Source organism: Mustela nivalis, assembly GCF_964662115.1.
Source record: "Mustela nivalis genome assembly, chromosome: 8".
NCBI lineage: Eukaryota > Metazoa > Chordata > Mammalia > Carnivora > Mustelidae > Mustela > Mustela nivalis.
The window spans coordinates 118,859,814-118,883,814 of NC_139027.1; the positions used below are offsets into that span (position 1 = coordinate 118,859,814).

General features: G+C 49.6%; 1 protein-coding gene across 3 annotated transcripts; it reads left to right on the forward strand.

Moving 5' to 3' along the window:
- Nucleotides 1–493: 493 nt before the first annotated feature.
- CCM2L (CCM2 like scaffold protein) lies at nucleotides 494–17,945 on the forward strand. Of its 3 annotated transcripts, none has more exons than XM_082745961.1 (10): nucleotides 494–580; nucleotides 2,393–2,560; nucleotides 3,870–3,953; nucleotides 4,050–4,233; nucleotides 4,817–5,277; nucleotides 8,654–8,789; nucleotides 10,891–10,954; nucleotides 13,328–13,457; nucleotides 14,023–14,161; nucleotides 15,047–16,265. In XM_082745961.1, exons 1-10 carry the CDS (start codon nucleotides 551–553, stop codon nucleotides 15,358–15,360), a joined length of 1,710 nt encoding a protein of 569 aa, XP_082602087.1. In that variant the 5' UTR covers nucleotides 494–550; the 3' UTR covers nucleotides 15,361–16,265. The 3 variants fall into 3 exon arrangements, with proteins under 3 accessions (XP_082602087.1, XP_082602088.1, XP_082602089.1); XM_082745962.1 differs by having other exon boundaries at nucleotides 8,690–8,789; XM_082745963.1 differs by lacking the exon at nucleotides 10,891–10,954 and having other exon boundaries at nucleotides 15,047–17,945.
- The last annotated feature ends 6,056 nt before the right edge of the window (nucleotides 17,946–24,001 follow it).

The window sequence follows — 24,001 nt, forward strand, 5'->3', positions numbered from 1 at the left end:
ATTCCATAGTTTAGGAAACATTTCCCTCTCCACTTGTGCATTTATCTCTCACCACAGCAGCCAGAGAGGGAGGTAATGTTTATTTCTACCTCATAGAGAGGAGGGGGCAACCGAAACGGTGCAAGAGGGAACTGCCTTGCCTTGCCAAGGTCACAGAACAAGGTCAGTGGCAGAAGTAGGGTTGGAATTTGGGATTCTCGGACTCCAAATTGGGGGACTCTGCCCCAGCCTTACTAGATTCCCAAGCCCCTTCAACAGCAAACCTTCTGGAGGGAGGCTGGAGGCATTCTCCCTGGTCAGTTGCTCTGGCTGGGCTTCCTTCCACTCTTCAGCTGGAGGGGCCCAAGCCCGAGTCCTCCACCCACTGCCTCCGGCCCCCCCACCTCTGCTCACTATCAGACAGGAGGGGCAGGAACTCCAGGGCTGGTGGAGTTTCCGACCAGGCAGGAAAAAGAACAAAGGAACTTCATGGGGCGGGGCCGGGGGGGGGGGGTGTTGGGGGTGGAGGGGATGGTCAGGAGGGTGGCAAGATCGGAGGGGACGCTTCGCCATGGAATATGAAGTCAAGAAAGGGAAAAAGGTAGGTGGGAGTTTGGGAGGGATGCAGGGTAGAGAAATGCCCCTGGAGCTGGTAAAGTGGGAGGCCTGGGGTGGGCAGGGACTGGCATGGGTAGAGTCTTTCTTCTCATCTGAAAAGACTGTCCTTCCAACCCTTGGGCCGTCGGACCTTTGGGCTCAAGCTCCCTACCCTGTCTCCCCTACTCTCAAGTGGCGCCTGCCCTCCCTGGAACAGACAGACAGATACCTTCCAGGGAAACCCAGCCAGCCAGATTGTTGGGAAATACTCCCAACCTGCTTCCAGGGCTTTCCTGGGGTTTCCTCAGACCGAGAGTCCAACAGACAGCCAACAGACCCATTCCTCTGCTCCTCACCTCCCCAAACAGAAGGACCTCAGCCAGGGCAATTCTGTGCTACCAGACTGGCTATGGAGGTTGAGACACCTACCTGCTCCCCTGCTGGGTTCCAGCCTAGCCTGCCCCCTCCCCCTCTTTATGTCAGGATAGCTCTGTTCCGAAGGCCTCAGCCTGAGGGTCCTCCTCCTCCTCACCCTCTAGATCCTCACCCCTCCTTACTGTCAGAAGTTTTCTAGTCTGGTTCCCTGGGCGCCTCACCTGGCTGTCTTTGCCATTCAGGGGGTCCCTCAGATTCCCACTCCCACCCCCCACCCAGCCCTCTTCCTCCAAGAAACCCAGATCAGGCTGGTCTAAAGGGTTCATTCATCTCCTCATTCAGCTGCAATAGACCTCACACATCTCCAGGCTCACACTCAGCCAGCCCCGGGGGTTTACATCTGTACTGCAGATGTATGGGTCTGTACTGCAGAGGAATGGGTCTGTTGTCTGTCTGTTGGACTCTCGGTCTGAGGAAACCCCAGGAAAGCCCTGGAAGCAGGTTGGGAGTATTTCCCAACAATCTGGCTGGCTGGGTTTCCCTGGAAGGTATCTGTCTGTCTGTTCCAGGGAGGGCAGATGTACTGCTAAGCCCTCCGCCTGGAACGCCCTTTCCCAGATCATTGGTTCTCATTTCTCAGAACGTCCAGATACTTCATCTAGGCTCCAAGATACTGGTTTTAAGATACGAGCTGTGCTTGTATCAGAATCACCTAGAGCGCTTGTTAAAACATAGATCATTGGGTCTCACCCACAAGCTCTGATCCAGTAGATCTAGAATAGAATGGGAGAATGTGCATTTCTCTTAAGTTCCTTCGTGCTGCTGCTGCTGATCCAGGACCCACACTCACTGAGAACTGCTCTAAAGAGGGCCTCACTCTTGACTGTGAGATTTAGATTCCGTTGGGCTGTGCTGGAGCCCAGAACTGGCTTCTTGAGCCTTGCTATAGGTCATTTTTTATGCAGGTGTCTGTGGATTCTCCTGAAATGTACTTATTAGCCATTTCTAATTTGGCAGAAAGCACACAGAATAGCGTGACAAATATCTATGCACTCGCCACTCAGCCACATTGCATCTTAATATTTTTCTTACTTGCCCCAGCCTAGACCCACTCCTTCAGCCTGGACATGGGTCTTAGTAGGCCCTCCACCCTCCCCTGGGTGTTTAGAATGGAGGTTTTAGAGCCAGACTGCACTCATGATTCTACCACCACTAGCTGGTGACCTTATCAGCTAGTTCCCTCTCTGAGGCTTAGTTCCTCCATCTGTAAAATGGGGATCACAAAGGTACCGCTTCTGCAGAGCCTATGAGAATTAAATTAGGTACTATGTAAAGAAGTCAAATGTCCAATGGGGAAGTGTTCGGAGAAAGCCAGTTGCAGTGGTTACTGTTGTTTTCCCCCACATCTCCCTGTCCCCCACCCCCCCACCCCCTTTCCCAGGGCTTTGTATCCCCCATCCGGAGGCTGGTGTTCCCCAAGGCCGCGCGCCGGGCTGCCTTTCGGACCAGTGTGAGTCGCCGGCCCCTGCACTCGATGCCCCTTTACCCCCCTGACTATCTCATCGACCCTCAGATTCTGCTGTGTGACTATCTGGAGAAAGAGGTCAAGGTACGTGTGGGATGAGAAGGGCATGCAGACTCTTGTGGTGAGGAGTAAAGGAGGGGTAAGGTTTTCATCAAGTCTCTTAGGGCCCTGGCTGGGTCTGAAAATGAAGCCAACAAACAGATGAACAGGAGAAAAGCGTGCACATTTTATTAAATGTTTACAGGTCCGTGAGAGGGAGGGGACGTTTCAGGTGGGAGATTTATCTCCTGCTTTCAGGAAAGAGGGGTGGGGGAAGATCAGAGTAACCTTCCCACTTACCATTTACTTCAGTTCCTTCAAGCTTAAGATATTCCATATTTTTTGTTATTATCACTATTAAAATTACTCTTTATTTAAGAAAAAGATATTCCATATGCCAAGATGCCAGATTTTGGTGTAGCATGTTCTGGATCCCATCAGGAGGGACTGTACCTCTCTGCCTCACACCAAGCCCTGACCAGCCTTGTCTCACAGAGGGGAGGCTCAGGGAAAAGAGAGCTGGGTTCACGCCAGCCTAGCTCCTGCTTTATGCTGAGGACCTTGAGCAAATGACCCCCACCCGCTCAGCCTCAGTGTTTCCATTTCAACACAGGGGAGAGAGATGGGCAAAGCCATAGCTTCCTGTGAGATTTTACCGACAGTGTACGAACTTGTTAAAGGAACCCAGTTCAGCAAGCCAAAGAGGTCACACAAGGGTTTTACTACTGTTTCATGAGCACCAGTGGAGAATCCTCATTATCCAGGGAAGATTGATATGGGAGTAAGAGGGTTAGATTTGGCAAAAATGGGCTGCCATGTTAAATGTGGATTTCAGAAAAACAGTGAGTACTTGTTTATGTCCCAAATATTGCATGGGACTAAAAATACTTTTTTAAAAAACTTAAAAAGTATTCAAGGTCTATGTGACCTTCAAATTTAACAGGCATCTTGTATTTCACCTGGCAACCATATGTGGAGGGTAGAGCTAACCAATAAATCTACTTAAAAATTGGGGACTGAAATTTCATAGAGAAGAAAAGAAGAAAAAAGTTTGATTGGTGGAATTCACCTAGAAGAACAAAGCTAAAAATAAAAAAAGAGTTAATATCTTACATTGAATAACATTAAAGTTCGTGATGACATTAAGTTATAACTGAGAATGAAGAATGAAGAATGTATTGGTTTAGGGCATCATTTTGGGGGGCTTCTGTGTCCACTATCAGGTTATTATTAATTCAAATAGTTCTACCTCAGTCTATATACACTGGGTCAATGAGGAGTTCTACGTTATTCCAGGCTTCAAGGTGACCTCTCTGTGCCCTTCTCCCACCTCTACCTCCCATGTCCTGTCCAGTTCCTGGGCCACCTCACCTGGGTTACCTCCTCACTGAACCCCTCCAGCCGCGACGAGCTCCTGCAGCTGCTGGACACGGCCAGGGTGAGGCCCTGGGGAGGGTTAGGGCTGGGTCTTGTCCCCTTCTTCCTCTCCCACCCAAGCCTCTCCGGAACCCAAGAGATCCGACCCACCCTGCAGCAGTTGAAGGAACTGCCGCTGAAGACCACCGCGGAGCAGGACAGTATCCTGAGCCTGTCGGCCCGCTGCCTGCTGCTCACCTGGCGCGACAACGAGGAGCTAATCCTGCGCATCCCCACGCATGAGATCGCGGCCGCCTCCTACCTGCAGGACGACGCGCTGCACCTGCTGGTGCTTAAGACCGGTACAGCGAGTGGGGCGGGGCCGGGGCGGGACCGGGAGGTGAACCGGGAGAGAAAAAAAACCAGCGTCTAGTTTTGGGAAAGGCGTGACCCGGAGTGGGGAGGGATGGGCCGCGGAGGGTGGATGGTGTGTGATGGAAAAGGACTGACTACACTACCCTGAGATTAAGGCAGGCCATGGCCATACGCAAGAAGACGCAGCCCCAGGTTGAGGTTGAGGTTGAAGGGTGGACCGCCTGATCCGCCGGCCTAAGGCTGGAAGGGCCCAAATTCTGGGACCTAAAGTTAGAGCGCGTGGTGAAGCAGAGACCCGCAGCGGCAAGCTGAGAGCTCGGGCGGGGGGCGGAGTCTGAACTGGGGGCGTGACCGTATGCCGGGGAGGCGGAGCTCCCGGCGGGGATCACTGTGGGACAGGTCAGACCGCGAGGAAGACTGGGGTGGAGCCGAGGCCGGGGGCGGGCCCCAAAAAGTAAGGGACCGCGGGGGGCGAATCTGGCCTCGAGGGCCAGGCGCCGCTGGTCCCCAGCGGGTCTCGGGAAGGGGCTCTTAGCCGGGATCTCCTGACCGCGGTCCCGCCCCTCCTAGGTCTGGGCGTGGACCCGGTGCCAGCCGGCGTAGACGCCAGCCCCGGCGGCGCGGGGCGCGACCCGGGCCAGCCGGGCGCGGCGCCCGAGAAGCGGCGGGGGGGTACCACGGAGCGGCGCCACACCATCTGCAGCCTGGACTGGCGGATGGCGTGGGGCGGGGGTGCGAGCGCGGAGGCCCGGGCCGGGGGCGGCGGCGGCGGCAGCCTGGAGCGCCAGCGCGCCGGGGCGCGGGCGTCGGGCAGCTGGGAGCGGCGGCAGACGTTCAGCGGCAGCTGGGAGCGGCGGCACGCCGGCGGCGGCGGCGGCGCGGGCAAGCCGGGCGGCAGCTGGGAGCGGAGGCAGGCGGGCGGCGGCGGCGGCAGCTGGGAGCGGCGCCACCCGGGCTCCAACCCTCTCGACCCGCAGGACCCCAGCCCCGACGCCTACTGCAACCTTGTCATCCTGGCCGTGGCCAACAGGGTGAGCCCGAGGGCACCCGGAGCCCCTGCGCCCTGCCTCCCCCGCGCGTCGGGGGAATTTGGAGGGCGTTGTCCTCCACCCCACCCCGCCCCGTTCCTGGGGTCTACCCTGGCCTCTTCCCTTCTTCCTCCTGAGGCCCTACCTAGGACTTCAGGTTCTACCTGTGCGCTCCAGACGCCAAAGGGTTTCTAAATCTCCAGCCTGGACGCCTCCCCTTGCCAACTCAATGGGATGAAAACTCAAAACAGCCCAAACAGACTTGATCTAACCCTCTTTTCAGCCCTGCTCCTTCTCCCATGTCGTCAATTTCGGCACAACCACAGTAACAATCACGAGGACACTCATTACCAGCACGAATGGAATGCCAACCTGTGCCAGACAAGGAACCAGCGCGAACACATTTCATTCTCTCACTAACCCCTAGAGGCAAACATCAGAACCATCCTCATTCTATAGAGGAGGAAACTGACACCCAGAGGCTAAGTAACTTGTGGAAGGTCACACAGGAAACTGGTGGTGGTAGTTTCAACACTGGGACCCAGGATTTTCAGAGCCTTTACTCTCGTTAACTATGGCAGTCATTCAAGGCAGAAGCCTTTCATTTTTGCCTCTCCTCCCCGCCCTCCATTCTCCATATTCACCCTTGCTTCTATTCCTTTGACCATCTTTATTGAGCACCAGCTTTGTCCTAGGCATTGGGCTAAGTGTTATGGATGCAGAGGTGAACAAGACATATTTGGGGCCCTCCCTTAGGGAGCTCACAATCTACAGAGATCTTCAAGTCCTGAGCTGTTTAAGCTTCTCCTCTAACCCAGGACCCCCAACCCCTCCCCCAACCCCATACCTACCTTACTGAGAATGCCCCAAATTTTATCTCTCAGCAAAGCTAAGAGCCCAGTCTTCTCCCCCAAAACCTGCTCCTCCCTTTGTCTCCCTGTCTTGATTAATGGCAGCTCTGTCCTTGCCTCATTCAGATCAAAATTTGGCAGTGACTTGTGGCTCCTCTCGCTTTCACGCAACACACATCCATTCTGTCAATAAATCCTGTTGGCCCTATTTTTTTAAATATAACCCAACCTAACTACTTCTCACCAACCCCCAGGTCCACACCCCATTTTCTATCATCCGCGTCATGCATCTAGATCACGAGTTTGGCTCTGGCTTATAATCTGTCTCCCATTCCCCCCACCAACACACACAATCAGAGCAGTTCTGTTAACACGTAAGTCACAACATATCACTGCTCAAAATCTTCCTGTGGCTCCCCATCTCACGCAGAGTAAGAGCTGATGTCCTTACAATTGCTTATAAGTCCACCCTCCACCCACCTTATGGTGGCGGCTGAAGCCCATTTCCTCTCTGGACTCCTCTTTCTAGGTCCCCCTTTATGCATTTCACTCTAGCCAGACTGGTCTCCTTGTGGAGTGCAAAAGACCTGTGCATTCTGGATGGTTCACTCTGTTATCTCTGACCCCTAAAACAGTGGCTGGCACATGATAAATATTGAATGAATGGACGAAGAGATAGGGATTATATTACTATACCTTGGGACGGGGACCAAGAAGAAAACAAGCAGATTGCAGTGATAATGAGAAAGGAAATCCACTTTCCAAAGAGAAAGTGAGGTTGTGCCTTTTAAACTGAAATATGAAGGGGAGGAAGGAGTGAGCAAGGCGAATTGGCAGGAAAACGAATTCTGAGCAGAGGGAACAGCGTGCCCTGTTAATCTCACTGCACTGTGAGGGCTTTAGGGTACAGACCTCATCTAATTCACCCCGAGACCCTGGAGTCTGGCCCAGTGCCTAAAATGGGACTAAATGAGAATTTGCAAAATGAGTAAATAAAGAGTTGTTTTTCAGGAGTATCTGATTCTCTGACCTCCTCTCCAAGGCCTTGGTCCAATGGAGGGCATAGGAGTTAGAGTAAAAAAAATCCTGAGTGCTGGTGGGGCACCTGAGTGGCTCAGTGGGTTGGGCCTCTGCCTTCAGCTCAGGTCATGATCTCAGGGTCCTGGGATCGAGCCCCGCATCGGGCTCTCTGCTCGGTGGGGAGCCTGCTTTCCCCTCTCTCTCTGCCTCTCTCTCTGCCTCCCTCTCTGCCTACTTGTGATCTCTGTCTGTCAAATGACTAAATAAAATCTTAAAAACAAAAACAAAAACCGAGTGCTGGGGTACCTGGGTGGCTCAGTCCATTAAGTATCTGCCTTTGACTCAGGTCATGAGCCCAGGGTCCTGGGGATTGAGTCCTACATCATGCTCCTTGCTCAGCAGGGAGACTGCTTCTCCAACTCCCTCTGCTGCTCTCCCTGCTTATGCGCTCTCTCTCTCTCTCTCTCATGCTCTGTCAAATAAAAATCTTTAAAAAAGAAAATAAACCTGAGTGCCAATAATAACCAATGCTAAGAACTTGCTGTGTGAGTTGGGTAAGTCACGGGACCGCTCTAAGCCTCAGTGACTTTAACTGTAACAGAAGGATCTTCCATGTCTGTTTCATAGGGTTATTGTAAGGATCAATCCTGTCTCTCCTGGGTTATATTTTAATCCATACCCTGAGCTTTCTAGAGACACAAAATAGGAAGTGGTACCTGAAGATGGTCTCATCGGTAATTGTCTTTCTGGGTCTCTTGCTTAAAGACATAAAGAGGTAAATTAGAAAGGCAAATTTTTCTTCAAATTTGTAGTCTCGAGAAACTTTCACCCAAGAATTAAAATTCCTGCCTCTTATCAGAGACTGAAGTTTATGTATTCATCCTACTTCCATTTTTGCCCTGGGTGCCAGGAAGCTCATACCTAAATATGGCATCCAGTAGTAGTAACTATGTTGAGCCTAAAATTTTTATACATGTAATTCTTCCTCCTCCTCGTATGTGTCAGGAGTCCTGGGTTCTAGTCCTGGCTAATCACTTCACTTCTCTGAGCCTCAACTTCCCACTGGCAAATTTAACAAAATGGGGCTTATTTTATTTTATTTTACTTTATTTTTTAAGTAGGCTCCATGCCCAGCATGGAGCCCAGTGTGGGGCTTGAACTCATGACTGTGAGATAAGAGAACTGAGCTGAGATCAAGAATTGGATGCTTAACCCATTGAGCCACCCAGGTGCTCCTAGGACTTATTTTAGATAAACTTCAGGATATCCTATGAATCCCCTAGAAATATGGGGTGCATTTTTCAGAGCAGAAGACTTAGAGTTGCTGCTGGACTCTATAAAGGAGTCCAAAATCCAGAGGATGGCCATATAATTTTGATAGGGAATGCCCTCCAAAGTGCCCATAGGTACGTGTATGGCCACACAAGCCTCCTGACACTGTTAAAGGGGATAGGGGTACCCTGGCCACTGGAGAGGTCCTGAGCTCTCTGTCTTCCTCCCTGGGCCAGGATGCTGCTGAGGAGTCCTGTGCCCTCATCTGTCAGGTCTTCCAGATCATCTACGGGGACCAGAGCATTGAGTGCGTGGACCGGGCCGGCTACCACTACACATCCACGCCTGAGCGGCCATGGCTGTGCAGCCGCAGTGAGTATGGGAACTCCAGGCTGCCCTCCTCCCTGGGAGGAGGCCGGGGAGGGGGGCTTCCCCAGGAATCAGGGCCAATGACTGCCTTTAGGAGTCCTGATCTCTACCACAGTTATAGGGTCCCCCCCCCAACTCCTGCCGCCCTTATGTAGTTAAAATAAAATGTCGGTTTTCACGATGACCTCCAACTTAGCTTCTTCACAGATGTGCTGCCAGATTCAGAATGAGCCCCTCAAAACTGAACTTTTCTCCCTGCTTTCTTTTTTGATGCCCTTGCTTTGCAGAAATCCAAACACATGCACTTTCTGTTTCCTGAGCTGTCTGACTCCACCAGGAATCTAGGTGAAACCCAAGATCTTCAGACCCACCCTTGAGTGCAATCAAGGGCTAGAATGAGAATAAAACTAATAGAGGCATTTTTTGAGCGCCCACTGTGTGCCAAGCACAGTACCAATGTGCCAATTCTTATTTAATCCCATAGCAACCTTGTCGGTCCTATTCACATTGTATTCCCTGTGCCTAGCATAGGACCAAGGACATCACAGATGCTAGACAAGTATTTTTTGAGTAGATGAAAGGACTCTCTGAAGCCTTATGATTCCAGTTTTACAGATGAGGACATTAAGGCTCAGAGTGGTCAATAAATTGTTCAAGGTTACCCAGCGAGTAAATGGCAGAGTTGGGATTCAAACCCAGATATGTCTGATTTCTTCTTTTTTTTTTTTAAGATTTTATTTATTTATTTTACAGACATAGATCACAACTAGGCAGAGAAGCAGGCAGAGAGAGAGAGAGGAGGAAGCAGGCTCCCTGCTGACCAGAGAGCCCGATGTGGGGCTCAATCCCAGGACCCTAGTATCATGACCTGAGCCGAAGGCAGAGGCTTTAACCCCATGAGCCACCCAGGCACCCAAGATGTATCTGATTTCTAAAGTTTCTATCTGCAACAGCCTTAGTTCCATGCTGCCTTCAAGGCCACTAAGTAAATTTCCTCAGCCACAGCCCCCTCAGTGTGCTCCCTGCCTTCACAGCTCCAGCAACAGAGCTCTTTCCTTCTGGAGGCATTCCCATCCGTGGGCTGTGGTTATGGGGAAGCTGGGATGGCTCATCAGCTCTCACAGGATGATGGGTAAATTAGATAAGTCAACAAATATTTCAACTTCATTCTATTCAACAAATATTTACTGAAGCACCTGCTATCACCAGGATATACTGGGGATTAGAACCAGACGTGCCTCTGCTCTCACAAGGTTTGCATTGCTGTGGTAGACCCACAGTAATTAAATAGTTGCATAAATAAAATGTAGCCACACACTGTACTCTGAGAACACAGACTGAGGAACCCGCCTCACCTGGGAAGCCACTTCCTGAGGAAGTGACACTGAGCAAGCCAAGATCTGAAGGGTAAGGCTAGTGGATTCAGAGAGTAACAGGCGTAGGTAGAGGGCAAGTTCTCACTAAATAGTGCTTTTATCCTCTCAAGATTTGGGGTTCTTCCCCTCAAAGTTCTTTTTCTTTTTCTTGCCTCAAACAGTTTTCAAAACATTACCTCGGGGCACCTGGGTGGCTCAGTGGGTTAAGCCGCTGCCTTTGGCTCGGGTCATGATGGCAGGGTCCTGGGACAAGCCCCACATCAGGCTCTCTGCTCAACAGGGAGCCTGCTTCCTCCTCTCTCTCTGCCTGCCTCTCTGCCTGCTTGTCATCTCTCTCTCTCTGTCAAATAAATAAATAAATAATCTTTAAAAAAAAAAATTAACTCACCTCTTACCTTACCTGCTATCCTAAGACCCCTGTGAGGCAGGCAGGAAGGTGGTGGTGTTCCAGCCTTGGGGAAGTTGAGGGCCAGGAGAGGGGGTGAGTTGCCCCCCAAAGGCTGTCTGTGTGTTGGGTGGTGGGGGTAGGAATCGTGGTCAGAATCTTCCAGTCGCTGCCTGATTTCACTCAGGGTAAAAGCTAATACCCTTACGGTTGCTTACAAGGCCATCCATGCTCCCGCCACCAGCCCAGCCACAGGGAGGGGCTGAGGTTGGGGCCTTAGGGAGCAGGGGATGTCGGTCCCTGGTCTGCGGCCTCTGACAGCCAACCTGTCTGCTGACCCCAGGTGAGAGCTGCCGCACGGATGGGACTTACGCCTATGACGCCGACTTCAGCTGCTGCAGCTCCTTGTGGGTACCGTCCTGCCCCCCCCATCCCCGCACAATTAAGGTTACTCTTCTGGGCATTCTTGTGCCCCTTGTGGGCAAGAGAGGGTGGGAGAAAATGACCCCACCTCGATTTGTGCTGACACCCTGGACTCTGAGGGTGGGGGGTAGGTAAACCGATCTCTCTGGGCTTTAGTTAGCTCAGAGGATCCAAACCCAGACTCTGAGAGGCCCAGGGGAGGACCAGAACCCAGAACAGGGCCCATGTAGGCCTATAGTTCTCTGCTCATCTTCCAGACACAGTCGCCTGCAGAGCCCAAGTCAGAGCTAATACCAAAAAATGACTTGGGTTTACTTTAGTTTTAATTCCATGTGATAGAAAACCCTAAAAAAGATGGAGCTTTAAACAAGATAGCTTTTTTCCCACCTTGTCTCTTATATAAAATAGATCAGGCGTTTATGGCAGGGGTCCAGGCCTCTCTTCTCTCCCCTCCTTAGCACTTGTTCCCATCCTCAAAGTCACCTCATGGACCAGATGTCTGACTGTCATCACAGTGTCCTGCCAGAGGCCTCGGTAAAGAGCTTTGCTGGGAGTCCCACCTGACGACTTATGTCTCATTGGCCAGAACTTGGTCACGTGGTCACCACTAGCGGCCAGCAAGGCTGGAAAGTGCAGCATAACAAACTCACCCAGGAACATTGTCTAGGGTTCTGTTTAGTGTGACCAGCCTGCCCCCCCGCCCAGCCTTGAGGGCATTCCCTGGACATGGGAATTTCAGTACTAACACCAGGGAAGTCCCAGGCAAACTGGGGGACAAGTTGGTCATGATGGTTCTGTTACTAAGGCCTTAGGCTTGACTGGTAGCAATCTCTGCCTGTAATATATGCCTGACCCCCCCTCCCCAATCTTTGGCAGCAATATATTCACCTTCTTAATACTGTGTGCACTTGGGCCGGTCCTTAAACAACCTGATATCTGCCGGGGAGATGGCAATCATGATAATGGCTAACCTTTGAGCTTAATGTGTGCCTAGTGCTGTTCTATAAAGCACTTCATTTTTAAAAAAAAAAATAAACTCTACCGCTAATATGGGGCTTGAATTCACCACCCCAAGATCAAGAGTCACGTGCTTTGCCAACTGAGCCAGCCAGGTGCCCCCAAGCATTGCATTAAAAAAAAAAAAAAAAAAAAAAAAAAAACAATGCATGAAGCAACATTACAGTAGCTATTGTTCATTTACTGCTTATAGTCCATGACCCCAGGTGCTGCACAGACTCCTCTAGTTCTTGTGACATCCATTTTTGTCATCCCATTTCACAGATGGAAAAACTGAAGAATAGAGAAGCTAAGCAGCTTGCCCAGGGTCAAACAGCTAGTAAGTTGTAAGCCTGAGATTTGAACCTGAGCAGGCTAGCTCCAGGTCCACATCCCTTAACCACTATGCCACACTGCTTTTCTGGAGGTAATAATGCAAGATGGTTCTGGAACAATTTAGAAAACAGGAGGCAGGTTAACTTTTTTTTTTTTTTTTTTTTTTGAGAGAGAAAGAGAGAGAGCAGGGGGTAGAGAATCTTTTATATCCTTTATTTTAAAAAAGATTTTATTTATTCATTCTGAGAGAGAGACAGAGCACACGAGCAGGGGGAGGGGCAGAAGGAGAGGGAAAAAGAGAATCCCAAGCAGGGGCGCCTGTGTGGCTCAGTGGGTTAAAGCCTCTGCCTTCAGCTCAGGGTCCTGGGATCGAGCCCCACATTGGGCTCTCTGCTCAGCAGGGAGCCTGCTTCCTCCTTTCTCTCTGTCTGCCTCTCTGCCTACTTGTGATCTCTGTCTGTCAAATAAATAAATAAAATCTTTAAAAAAAAACCAATTTAGGAAGAAGCAGGATGAAGCTTGGTGCACAGCAGCCAAGAGGCCACTGTGGACATTGATTGGGGGATCTGGAAAGGTCTCAAATGTCATGATTGGACTTATGGGTTTGTGACCACATTTGACAGAGGATCTAACCCAGTCATTGGGAGGGGGTCAGGGAAAATGTTGGGAAGGTGACATTTAAGCCCCAGTGACGAGTAAGAGTTAGAGTAAGAGTTAGTCGAGCAAGACGGGGGGAGAGAGGCATTTCAGGCAGAGGGAACAGCATGTGCAAAGGCCCAGAGGTGAAGAGGTACTTGGAGTCCTAAAGGAATAGAGAGAAGGCAGAGTGGCCTAAACACGCAAAGTGAGGGTGCATTAAGGCAGCAGAGAGACTCAGGGCCAGAAAATGTGTGGCCTTAGAGGCCAAAATGGGATCTCAAATGAGGCCTCAGGCCCAGAGCATTGGTAGCTTTGCCTTCCCACCTCCACCTGAGAGGAGCTGGAGGGAGGTGAGTGAGGGCCCCCCTTTCTGCCTCTCTTTGCAGCAATGGCTCCCAGGATACATTTGAAGCGTGTTATAGTGGCACGTCCACACCCTCTTTCCATGGCTCCCACTGCAGCGGCAGTGACCACAGTGGCCCGGGCCTCGAGCAGCTGCAAGATTACATGGTCACGGTGAGCTGGGGCAGGCAATGCGAACAGCACAAACAGAGGCCTGGAGACTGGAGAAATCATAGGGAGCATTTCAGGAATCATGAATAATCCTGGACATAATTGAAGCAGACGTTGAAGATCAGGGTGGGACATGAGGTTAGGAAAGTAAACAGAGGCCAGCTTGTGAAAGCCTTAACAAGTGTCAGCTAGCACTGATTGTTTGCTGTATACCAGGCACTATTCTATATACCTTTTATGCATTTTTTTTAATCTCAATAACCAAGGTGGGAAGTGCCACCATTATCCTCATTATATATAAGAAAAGTAAGGGTCAGGGAAGTTGTCACCTACCCAAGACCACAGAGCTGACCAAGGGGCCAGGATGCAAACTCAGGCAGCTTGAATCCACATCCATGCTTACATTTAGTCCAGAGGATCTGGATGCCCCCCTCCGCAATAAGCCATGGGAAGGTTTCAAGGGAGGTCTTGGCCAAATATAGCCTTACAGAGAGGGCTCTGGGTCTTTTAGGCAGAGGTTGGGTGGGGGGTTGCTCCCTGGGACTGATCTTGAATCTTGTCCCTGCAGTTGCGGAGTAAACTGGGACCCCTTGAGATCCAGCAGTTTGCGATGCTGCTGCGAGAGTACCGGCTGGGGCTGCCCATCCAGGACTACTGTGCGGGCCTGCTGAAGCTCTATGGAGACCGGCGCAAGTTCCTCCTCCTTGGTGAGCCCCCCAACCCACCCCCCAAGGTCACCTAAGCCCCTACATAGTCCATGACATTCCCAATCAGGCATCAGGCTAGACGTGTTCACTCCTATTCTTCAGCCTCCAATAAAGCCAAGATCATGAAATCCATCTCAGGGAGGAGAAAGGGGCAGAGCAGAAGAGAGACATGCTTGCCGTCATGGCACATAAGAAGAGAGCACTAGTATAACCATTCACCTTCATAGCAAAACTGGGCGAGGAAGTGATTCTCCCCATCCACCCCACAGGCAGCTGAGGCTCACAGAGGCTAAGGAATTTGTCCAAGGTCACGCTGCTGGTAAGAAAGGCTAATAATAGCATCAGGAATGATAATACTAATAAGCTAACAGGCATTTTGCAGTTACCCTCCTTGAATGCGTCAGTTTTGGAAAATGGGAACTTATTGCCCCCATATTGCAGATGAGGACACTGAGGCTCAGAGAAGCAAAGTACTGAAGGCACATGGCTAATGAGTAGAGATGGAGGCAAAACGGGCTGACTTGTCTGGGACCCTCAGTGTGAGCCAGGCACCTCCTCACAACCCTACCGGGAGAACTGGTGCGATTATCTGAGTTTTACAGGTGAGGAAAGTAGGCTCAGAGTAGCTATTTAATGAGGGTCACACAACTAATAAATGGGGATGTAACCGTTACAAGTCACAACGACAAGCTAACCTGTATTGAGCGTTTACTCTGTGCAGAGCATTAGATTATTATGCTCTGGTGCAGAGGCGAGGAATTTGAGCAAGGCCACCAACCAGTGGGCGGAGCAGGGATTTGGACTCAGATCTCTGAAGAAGGTGGCTCCGATGTGGGAAGGGGAGGGCTGAACCTCGAGGAGTCTCCCGGCCTCTCGGCCCCGCAGGGATGCGGCCCTTCATTCCTGACCAGGACATCGGCTACTTCGAGGGCTTCCTGGAGGGCGTGGGCATCCGCGAGGGCGGCATTCTCACCGACAGCTTCGGCCGCATCAAGCGCAGCATGAGCTCCACGTCGGCGTCGGCTGTGCGCAGCTACGATGGCGCGGCCCAGCGGCCCGAGGCACAGGCCTTCCACCGGCTGCTGGCCGACATCACGCACGACATCGAGGCGCTGGCCCCCGACGATGATGAAAGCACGGACGAGGAGGCCAGGGACTCCCCGGGTGGGGGGGACGCGGCGGAGGACAACTACCTGTAACCGCAGACAAGGGGACGGTGGGGACGCACCCACAATCCCGGCTGCGTCTCACTGGCTCCTGCTTGTGAGACCCCGGGCCCAGGGACCCCCTCGCAACGGACGCGGGCCTCCACCCCCCCCCACCCCCCCCACAACCCCCGGCATCCGTCCCTGCCTTCGGGGCTCCAGTCCCTGCAGTACCAAGGATGTCCTGAAGGGGGCGGGGCCCTAATGTCGCAGTTGCCGGAGGCTCAGTGGGCCCCTCTGCCAGACCAGGATGGGCAGCGCCCCACTTTGTCCCGCTAGCCCCAGGCGCGGTCCCAGGACCGCTCATCTTCCCTCCCTGCCCTCCCACTCCCGCAACTTTCTGGAGGCCAACGGAGGGATGAGGGGTGGGGTCCACCTGCTGGCAGACAGAAAAAAAGCCCCAGAGCCCAGGCAGTTCTCTTTCACAGTTTTGAGAAATTAAGGTTCCAAGAATGGGAAGGAACTTAAGAGAATCTCCTATTTCTCCTTAGAGATTACCTCAAGCTAACCATACGAAATAGTGTCGAGGGTCTTCTTAGGACTCTAAGTGTCAGGGTCGCCCCTCCCCCTCATGGCAGGAATTGGATCATCAGTGTGAAACAGGGGTTTTTCTCTGCTGGCTGTTGAGTCAGAAGTAGATGATCGGGGTCCCAGTCCTGGTCCTAAAACTCTGAAAGAGCTGCTTGTTTAGATCTGGATTTAGAGCCAGACAGACCTAGGGCTCCTGTCCGGTTAGTGTTCTCACCTCTTCTTGGTGACTTCCATTCCCTAATCTGTTGGATGAGGTGGGCGCCTCCCACTTCTCAGGGTGGTTCTGGGGACTAACAAAAGTCAAGGTCTTGGGGCTGGGTCCAGCACCTGATAGGCACCCAATAAAAGCTGTTCCCTTCCACACCTGATACTTTCGGACTTGGTCCTGCCTATCTCACTTGGGAGCAGTGGGGTAGGAACTGAAGAGAGGATGGGCTGTAAGAAGACCCTTGGAGAAGTTTGTGAAGAGGAAATAGGACTTGTTCCCCATGGCTCAGTTGCACCCCGGCTCTGGGCTCAAGCCCCAGATGAAAAGTTCCCCCAGACTCCACAAGCTACCATCCTGGGAGTCCAGGGTAGTTGAAGAAACCTGTTGGCAAGGTTGGAGAGGCAGAGAAGTCAGCGTAAGGACAAGTAAAAGTAAAGTAAAAGCCCTAAGAGGAGACAAGAGACTAACACAGAACTGCAAAAACTTATTTGTAAAACTTCACAGAGCCTTCCATGGCCAGATACATGGTACTCACCACGAGGCAGGTACAATGATCACGATTTTAAAGTAATATTATTAGGGCTTTAGGTCCAGAGTTCCATGATTTATCCTCAGTTTGTAGCAAATGGCCATCCCATCGTAATTAGTCCTTCAATGCCCTCTGATGTTTTGTTTTGCTTTAATTCACCCCTCATTCCCCACACTCCTTCCTCTCCCCACAGTGCACACCCACCCTACGTGTTGATATGTGTCCCTGAACATGATACACACAACGCTTTGTGTGTGTATTTACACTACATGAACTGTGTTGTGTGAAAAATCTAATTCCATTGCTTCCCTTTTTTTCACTCCATCATATGATATTTAAGATAGACCCACATTGGGGCGCCTGGGTGGCTCAGTGGGTTAAGCCTCTGCCTTCGGCTCAGGTCATGATCTCAGGATCCTGGAATCGAGCCCTGTATTGGACTCTCTGCTCAGCGGGGAGCCTGCTTCCTCCTCTCTCTCTCTCTGCTTGCCTCTCTGCCTACTTGTGATCTCTGTCAAAGTAATAAATAAAAAAAATCTTTAAAAAAAAAAAAAGATAGACCCACGTTGCTGAGGGAAAGTCTAGCTTATTGCATCAAATTGCTGCAAAGCATTCCAAGTTAAGCATCCATGTTTTTTTTTTAAAGGTTTTATTTATTTCTTTGACAGAGAGAGAGAGAGAGTGATCACAAGTAGGCAGAGAGGCAGGCAGAGAGAGGGGGGGAAGCAGGCTCCCTGCTTAGCAGAGATCCTGATGTAGGGCTTAATCTCAGGACCCTGAGATCATGACCTGAGCTGAAGGCAGAGGCTTAACCTAAAGAGCCACCCAGGTGCCCTGAGCATCCACGGTTTTAATTATTCCCTCCCCCGCCCCAATGATGGACAACCAGATGGCTTCCAACTTCCTTTCATCACAAACAACACTGTGATGAACAGCTTTGAACATGACCTTATGGGCCTATGTGAAAACTTCTTTGGACTCTATACCCGAGTGGAATTAGCGGATCACATATATGTTTTAAATGTCACTAAATCCTATTAATGGCATGTGAAAGATGCTTGTCTCCCCACGTTTTCATTAGCTTTTACATTATCTGACTGTAATTTTTGCCTATAGTTTGGGTGAAAGGTGGCATCTCATTGTTTGAATTTCTCTGATTATATGAGATTCAGAATCTTCTCCTATACTTGTCGGGGTTTTGGGCTTCGCCTTCAGTGAACTGCCCATTCCTGTCTTGAGCCCGTTATCTATTGGGCTTCCTATCTTTTTCTTGTCAATTTGCAGAAGTAACTTGTAAATTTTAGATATTAATACCTTGTTGGTTGTTGATGTTCCCAATATCATCCCCAATATGTTGCTCACATCCGGTTTGTCTGTGGCGGTGGTTCTCAAACTTTACCATGCACCAGAATCTTCTGTAAGGCTTGCTAAAACACAGATCGCTGAGCCACACCCCAGAGTTTCTGACTCAATAGAGCAGGCCTGGGGCTCGAGATTCTACATTTCAAACAAGTACTCAAGTACCTGACGGTTTGGGGAACACATTTTGCAAATCACTGGCCCGTTGTGCCTTCGTTTGAACAAATTTGCTCCATTGAACAAATCTTCAATTTTGATGTTTTAAAATTTGTTTATCTTCATTTTACAAATGAGGGAACTAGAGCTTAAGGAAGTGACATGAAAGACCCAAGGTCACACAGTGAGCTGGGATTTGGACCCATATCTGGCCAACCACAGATCCCATAGTCCTAACTGCTCTGCTATCCTGTCCACCAACTTTTGGGATGTAGTGACCACAGGCTGAGGCATTTGTCCTGAGACTATGGGGAACTTTAATAAGTTTCTGCGTGAGACAGACACAGAGGGAGAAACATAGCACAGGGCCGCTAAGAGTCACTGGGACAGTTCTTACCCCATAGTTCCAGGGATGGAGCAATTTCCCTCACACCCCGAGGAAGTCCCCACCCATCCCGGAACTACCCTCTTACCAAAGCCGTGTAACCCCTTGGTTTCTGAGGTCCTAAGAGCCCTGTGTGGGGCAGTCCAGGCTCTCAGCATGAGGAGTCTGGTCACACTTCCTCCTGTAACTTCCAGAGGCCTTTCCAGGATCACTTCTCATTATGGTTTCATTCCTGGCACTGCAAGAGGGGGGAAACCACAGGCGGTTAGACAGCTGCTTCCCAAAAACCTCTAGAGGTGATATAAGGATGGGACTTCCCTACCAGCTAGATTTCGTGGGGACAGTTTTGATCCATGGTCAAATGGTGACTTTAGTGAAATTGTCTCCAGCTGCCCCTTACAGTGGTGACTCTTTTCATTTTGGGCCCTGCAACTTCCTACATTCTCCCAGCTTCCCACCAGAGGCTCCTAGCCAACCTTCACAACAGAGTGTTGGGAGGAGTCCTCAGGCCACTGTCCTTTGGTCACCATAATTTTGAGAGCATGCACTCTGTACCAGGCATTGTGCTAGACAAGAGGGAGATATAGAACAAGCTCTGTCCCCTGGCGGGGGTGGGGGTGGGTGCTCACGGCTTGATGGGGGAGACAGGTCCCTAAATAATTACAGCATAAAGTTCTCAGTTGTGAAACTGAAGAGTGAGCAACTAGCTCTTCCTAGGGCAAACAGAAAAGGCTTTGCAGAGGGGGTGACTTACAAGCAAGACTTTGAAGGATGAGCAAAACTTTTGGCAAGTAGAGGAAGGTAGACAGGAGAGCCCTCCAGAAGGGGCCATCATGAGCAAAGGGCAGGGAGCTTGAAGGAGCATGGCACCCTCCAAGACTGGTAACCAGTTAGCTCTACAGCACCAGTGAGGCACCGCGGCCCCGGGGACCAGACTGAGTGAGTTCTGAATCCCAATTCTATCATCTGCTAGCTGGCTGACCTTGGATAAGCTCCTGAATGTCTCTGGTCTTGGTTTCCTCATCTATAAAATAAGGATAATAATAACTCTCATAGATCTTGTAGATCGTTGCAAGACTTCACATGACCCATGTAAAAGGACATACAGGAAGTGCTCAATAAATGTGACCACAACTATTTTTGGAGGAACATAAGGTGTGGAGGGTGAGAAACAGGACTTATGGGAGAGGAAAGCAGAGGAGCAGGCAGACTGAGAAGTCCCTTGAAGTGCAGGTCATGGGGAGTGACCACAAGGGGTCTAGCTGCTTGGAGAGGTGGATTGACTAGAGGGCAGAGGAGAGCCTAGGCCCTGAGAGCTGGGGCAGGACCTGATGACCAAAGCTGAGACCTGACTCAGATGTGGTGGGAGGAAGGAAGAGGAGAGAGCACTGTTCAGGGAGGGGCAGGGGTAAGAAGGCTCCCTCCTCCCTCCCTGCTCAGAAACTGCCTCTCACAACTTTTGATTAGATTCATTCATTCATTTGTTCCTTCCTTCCTTCATTCCACAACTGTTTAACACTTGACCTTGGCCTCTTGGTGTTTACATTCTAGAAAATTTATACTACTATTAAGCAATGTAGCTTGGAGCTTGTAGATCCAGTCTCCACCCATTCAGGCTTAGATGATCAGAAATTAGCAGCCCTATTGGTGTGTGCCCTCCCATTTCTTGCCTATCCTCAGACATTTCAGATGAAGGGCAAAGGATCTTAGAGTTAGGCCAGCCTGTCCTGCCTACGTCCTGGGATGGTGAGTTCACAGGTGACAGCCCTTTCGGTCCAGTGCAAGAATTAACAACTGCCTCCTTGCACCCCTCCTCCCACCTCTTACCCTCCCCCAACACACACACCAGAACCTTACGGCGCACAGCTGCTCCCTAGACCATGGGCAGCTCTGCCCTGATGCCCAGAAGATGACATGACCTGCAGAAACTTCTCATTAATGTCTAAAAGTGACTTGTTCCAAAAAACAAACCCAAAAAATCCTTGTTTTTGAAGCTTATTGTGTAGACAAAGGGATAGTGTCTTTGATGTGCAAAGAAGATATTCAAACAAATAATAAACACTCCCAGTGCAATAGAAAAATAGGCAAATTATTTGTACAGGGTCTCAGAGAAGAAAATACAAGTAACTCTGAAATGTGGCAAGTGCCAACCTCACGTATAGTAAGAGAAACATACATTAACACCACATCGAGAGAACATTGTTGAGTCACTGGATTGGCTAAGTTTGGAAAGTCTGGTCACTTACCATGTGGGTACAGGTGCGAGGAGACAGACATTGTCCCACGTTGCTGGTAGAAATGTACATTGCTATAAACACTATTTAACAATATTTTACATGCTTGGACCTGTTGACGCAGCAAATACACAGCCAGGAACTTCTACGTTTACACTCAAGTAGAGGTGAAGGATGGGCAAAGAAAACTGTTGAGATTAGAAATAAACAAATGGGGGAACCTAGGTGGCTCAGTGGGTTAAGCCTCTCCTTTCGGCTCAGGTCATGATCTCAGGGTCCTGGGATCGAGCTCCGTGTCGGGCTCTCCGCTCAGCGGGGGGCCTGCTTACTCCTCTCTCTGCCTGCCTACTTGTGATCTCTCTCTCTCTCTGTCAAATAAGTAAATAAAATCCTTAAAAAAGAAAAAAAAAGAAATAGGTGCCTCGTTAGCGCAGTAGGTAGCGTGTCAGTCTCATAAAAAAAAAGAAATAAACAAATGTTCAGTGATCGGAGACTGGTTAAGTAATCCGCAGCTCACACAGATAATAGGATGCTATACAGCCATTAATAAAAATGAAGAAGCTTTCTATGAACGGATGGGAAATTACTTCCAAGATAAAGTAAGCGAGGCGGGAAAAGCAGGATGCAGAGAGGCACACACTTTGAAGAGCGGTGTCCTTTTGTCTAAAGAGGGTGGAAAATGTCTTTGTGTATATGCACAGGATAGTTCTGAAAGGATATAAGAAATGGGTCCCAGTTGTTGCCAAAGCTGGAAGAGTGTATAGTTATAGAATAAGGAGAGAAGGAAACCCTCTTTCATGCCGTGTCTTGAATGTTGTACCACAAATACGAATTACATAAAAGCAGTTTTGTTAAAGCCGCTATTGTGATACTCATTGTACTCTGTAACACCATCTGTTTCCATGTCTGTCTGATCTCATCCCACATCCACCACTCCCAACACACACGCACACATCTTGTGAGGGGAAAAGGGATAGTCAGTTCTGACTCATTCCTGTACTCCATGGAGCCCAGCATCACACCCAGCACAAAGCGAGAGCTCAGAAAATTTGAATACCTGTTCATAATGACTACCTTCTTCTTCTTCAAGAAGACCCCAGTTGGTCTAGCCTCGTAGTAGTCTTGCTTTTGTGTAGATCACTCCCACATTGAATAGGGATGACCTGTGGAATCAACAGGCTACTTCACCTTGCTCTCCTGGATCACTCTTTCTTAGGGGAGAGCTGCGCCCATGTTGGGAGCACATTCAGGCAAGCCTTACCGAGAGGTTCACTTGTTGGGGAATGGGCACCTCTTGTCCTGGGAGTGAGGCATCTTGGAAATGGATCCTCAGCCTCAGTCAGTCTCTCACATGATTCCAGGCGGCTCTCGACTGCAGCCTCATGAAAAATCTCAAGTCAAACCACTGAGCTAAGCTGCCCCCCAATTCCTGATCCACAGAAACTGTGTAAGATAATAACCCTTTGTAATGTTTTAAGCTGCTAAATTTTGGGTAGTTTGTTACACAACGATATATACCTAATGCAATCAATAAGTCTTTAATAAGCATTTACTGAGTTTCAGTTCTGTGGGGCAGTGGAAGGGAAAAAGGCATGCTTCTGCCTTCAGGGAAACAGGCCATGTGCACATTCATTCCTTCAGCTGTCATTTATTCTTTTTTTAAAAGATTTTATTTATTTATTTGACAGAGAGAGATTGCAAGTAGGCAGAGAGAGAGGAGGAAGCAGGCTCCCTGCTGAGCAGAGAGCCTGATGTGGGGCTCGATCCCAGAACCCTGAGATGAACCATGACCTGAGTTGAAGGCAGAGGCCTTAACCCACTGAGCCACCCAGGTGCCCCAATTTATTCTTATTTTTTAAAAGGTTTTATTTTTCACCCAACTCAAACTCACAACCCCAAGACCAGGAGTCACACACTCCATTGACTGAGCCAGCCAGATGCCCTTCAGCTAACATTTATTGAGCACTTACTATATTCCTGGTCCTATCTTGAATGCTGACTCATAGAATGCTGGCAATCAAAATACACTGTAGGACAAGAGGAAACTTTCTAGAGTGATGAAATGTTTTCTTATGGAGTTGAAGTTATGTTGATGCATATGCATTTGTAACTACTCAGCAAATGTACACTCAAGCTATGTATTTTGTTCAATGTAAATTTTACATTAAAAACATACTGTAAAGAGTAGTACCTGGGTGGCTCAGTCGGTTAAATGTTGGACTCTTGATTTCTACTCAGGTCATGATCTCAGGTTCCTGAGTTGAGACTTCCATGGGAGTCCTCCCTAGCCATGGAGGCTGCTTGAGACTCTCTCACTCTCTGCACCCCCTGCCCCTCCCCCCTTCTAAAAAAATGCTGTAAAAAACATTGAACTCTAGTTAATAATATGTGGGCTGAAGTAATTAACTTTGAAATACATTTTAAAAAGATGCATTGATGACGGGCCTCTGGGTGGCTCAGTGGGTTAAGCGGTTCAGAATCTGCCCTCCACTCAGATCGTGATCTCAGGGTCCTGGGATGGAGCCCCCCACCAACCCCACTGGGTGCTCTGTGGGGAATCTGCTATCCCTCTGCCCGCCCTCCCACCCCCTGCTTGTGCGCTCATTCTCTCTCAAATAAATAAAACCTATTAAAAAAAGATGAATTGATGGATAGCTGGATGGACAGACAGACATGTGATGAAGCAAGCAAAATGTTAACAATAGAATGTAAATGGTAAGTACTATAGAGCTCTTGTTGTAAATCTTTCAATTTTGCTGTATGTTTGGAAATTTTCATAACAAAATGTTTAAGGAAAAGACCTTCAATAACCACATATATCAGCCCTCTCGTTTATTATTACTATTTTAATTACACAAATAAATACGGTCGAGTTTAAAAATGAAAAAAAAAAAAAAAAAACCAAAAACCTGAGAAACAGTCACCATCTCTTCCCCCTGATTCCAATGTTCCTATCTTCCTCAGGGACAACTTCTGTTCTTGTGGGCTGTAGAGTTTCCACACCTTTCCCTTTAGGTTTACATACAGATATAGGTAAATACAAAACCATGTTCCTTTTTAAGTGTACTTGCATAGTACTCTGCAAGTATGTCTTGGAGATCTCTCCATGTCAATTCGTGCACACTGCCTCAGATTGTAGGATGTGCCTTGTTCAAGGTGCAAAGCTCAGAGAGGTCTGCAGAGAGGAGGTTTGCAGAGAGCAAATCAGAATTGCTGGGACTGGAACCCATTCT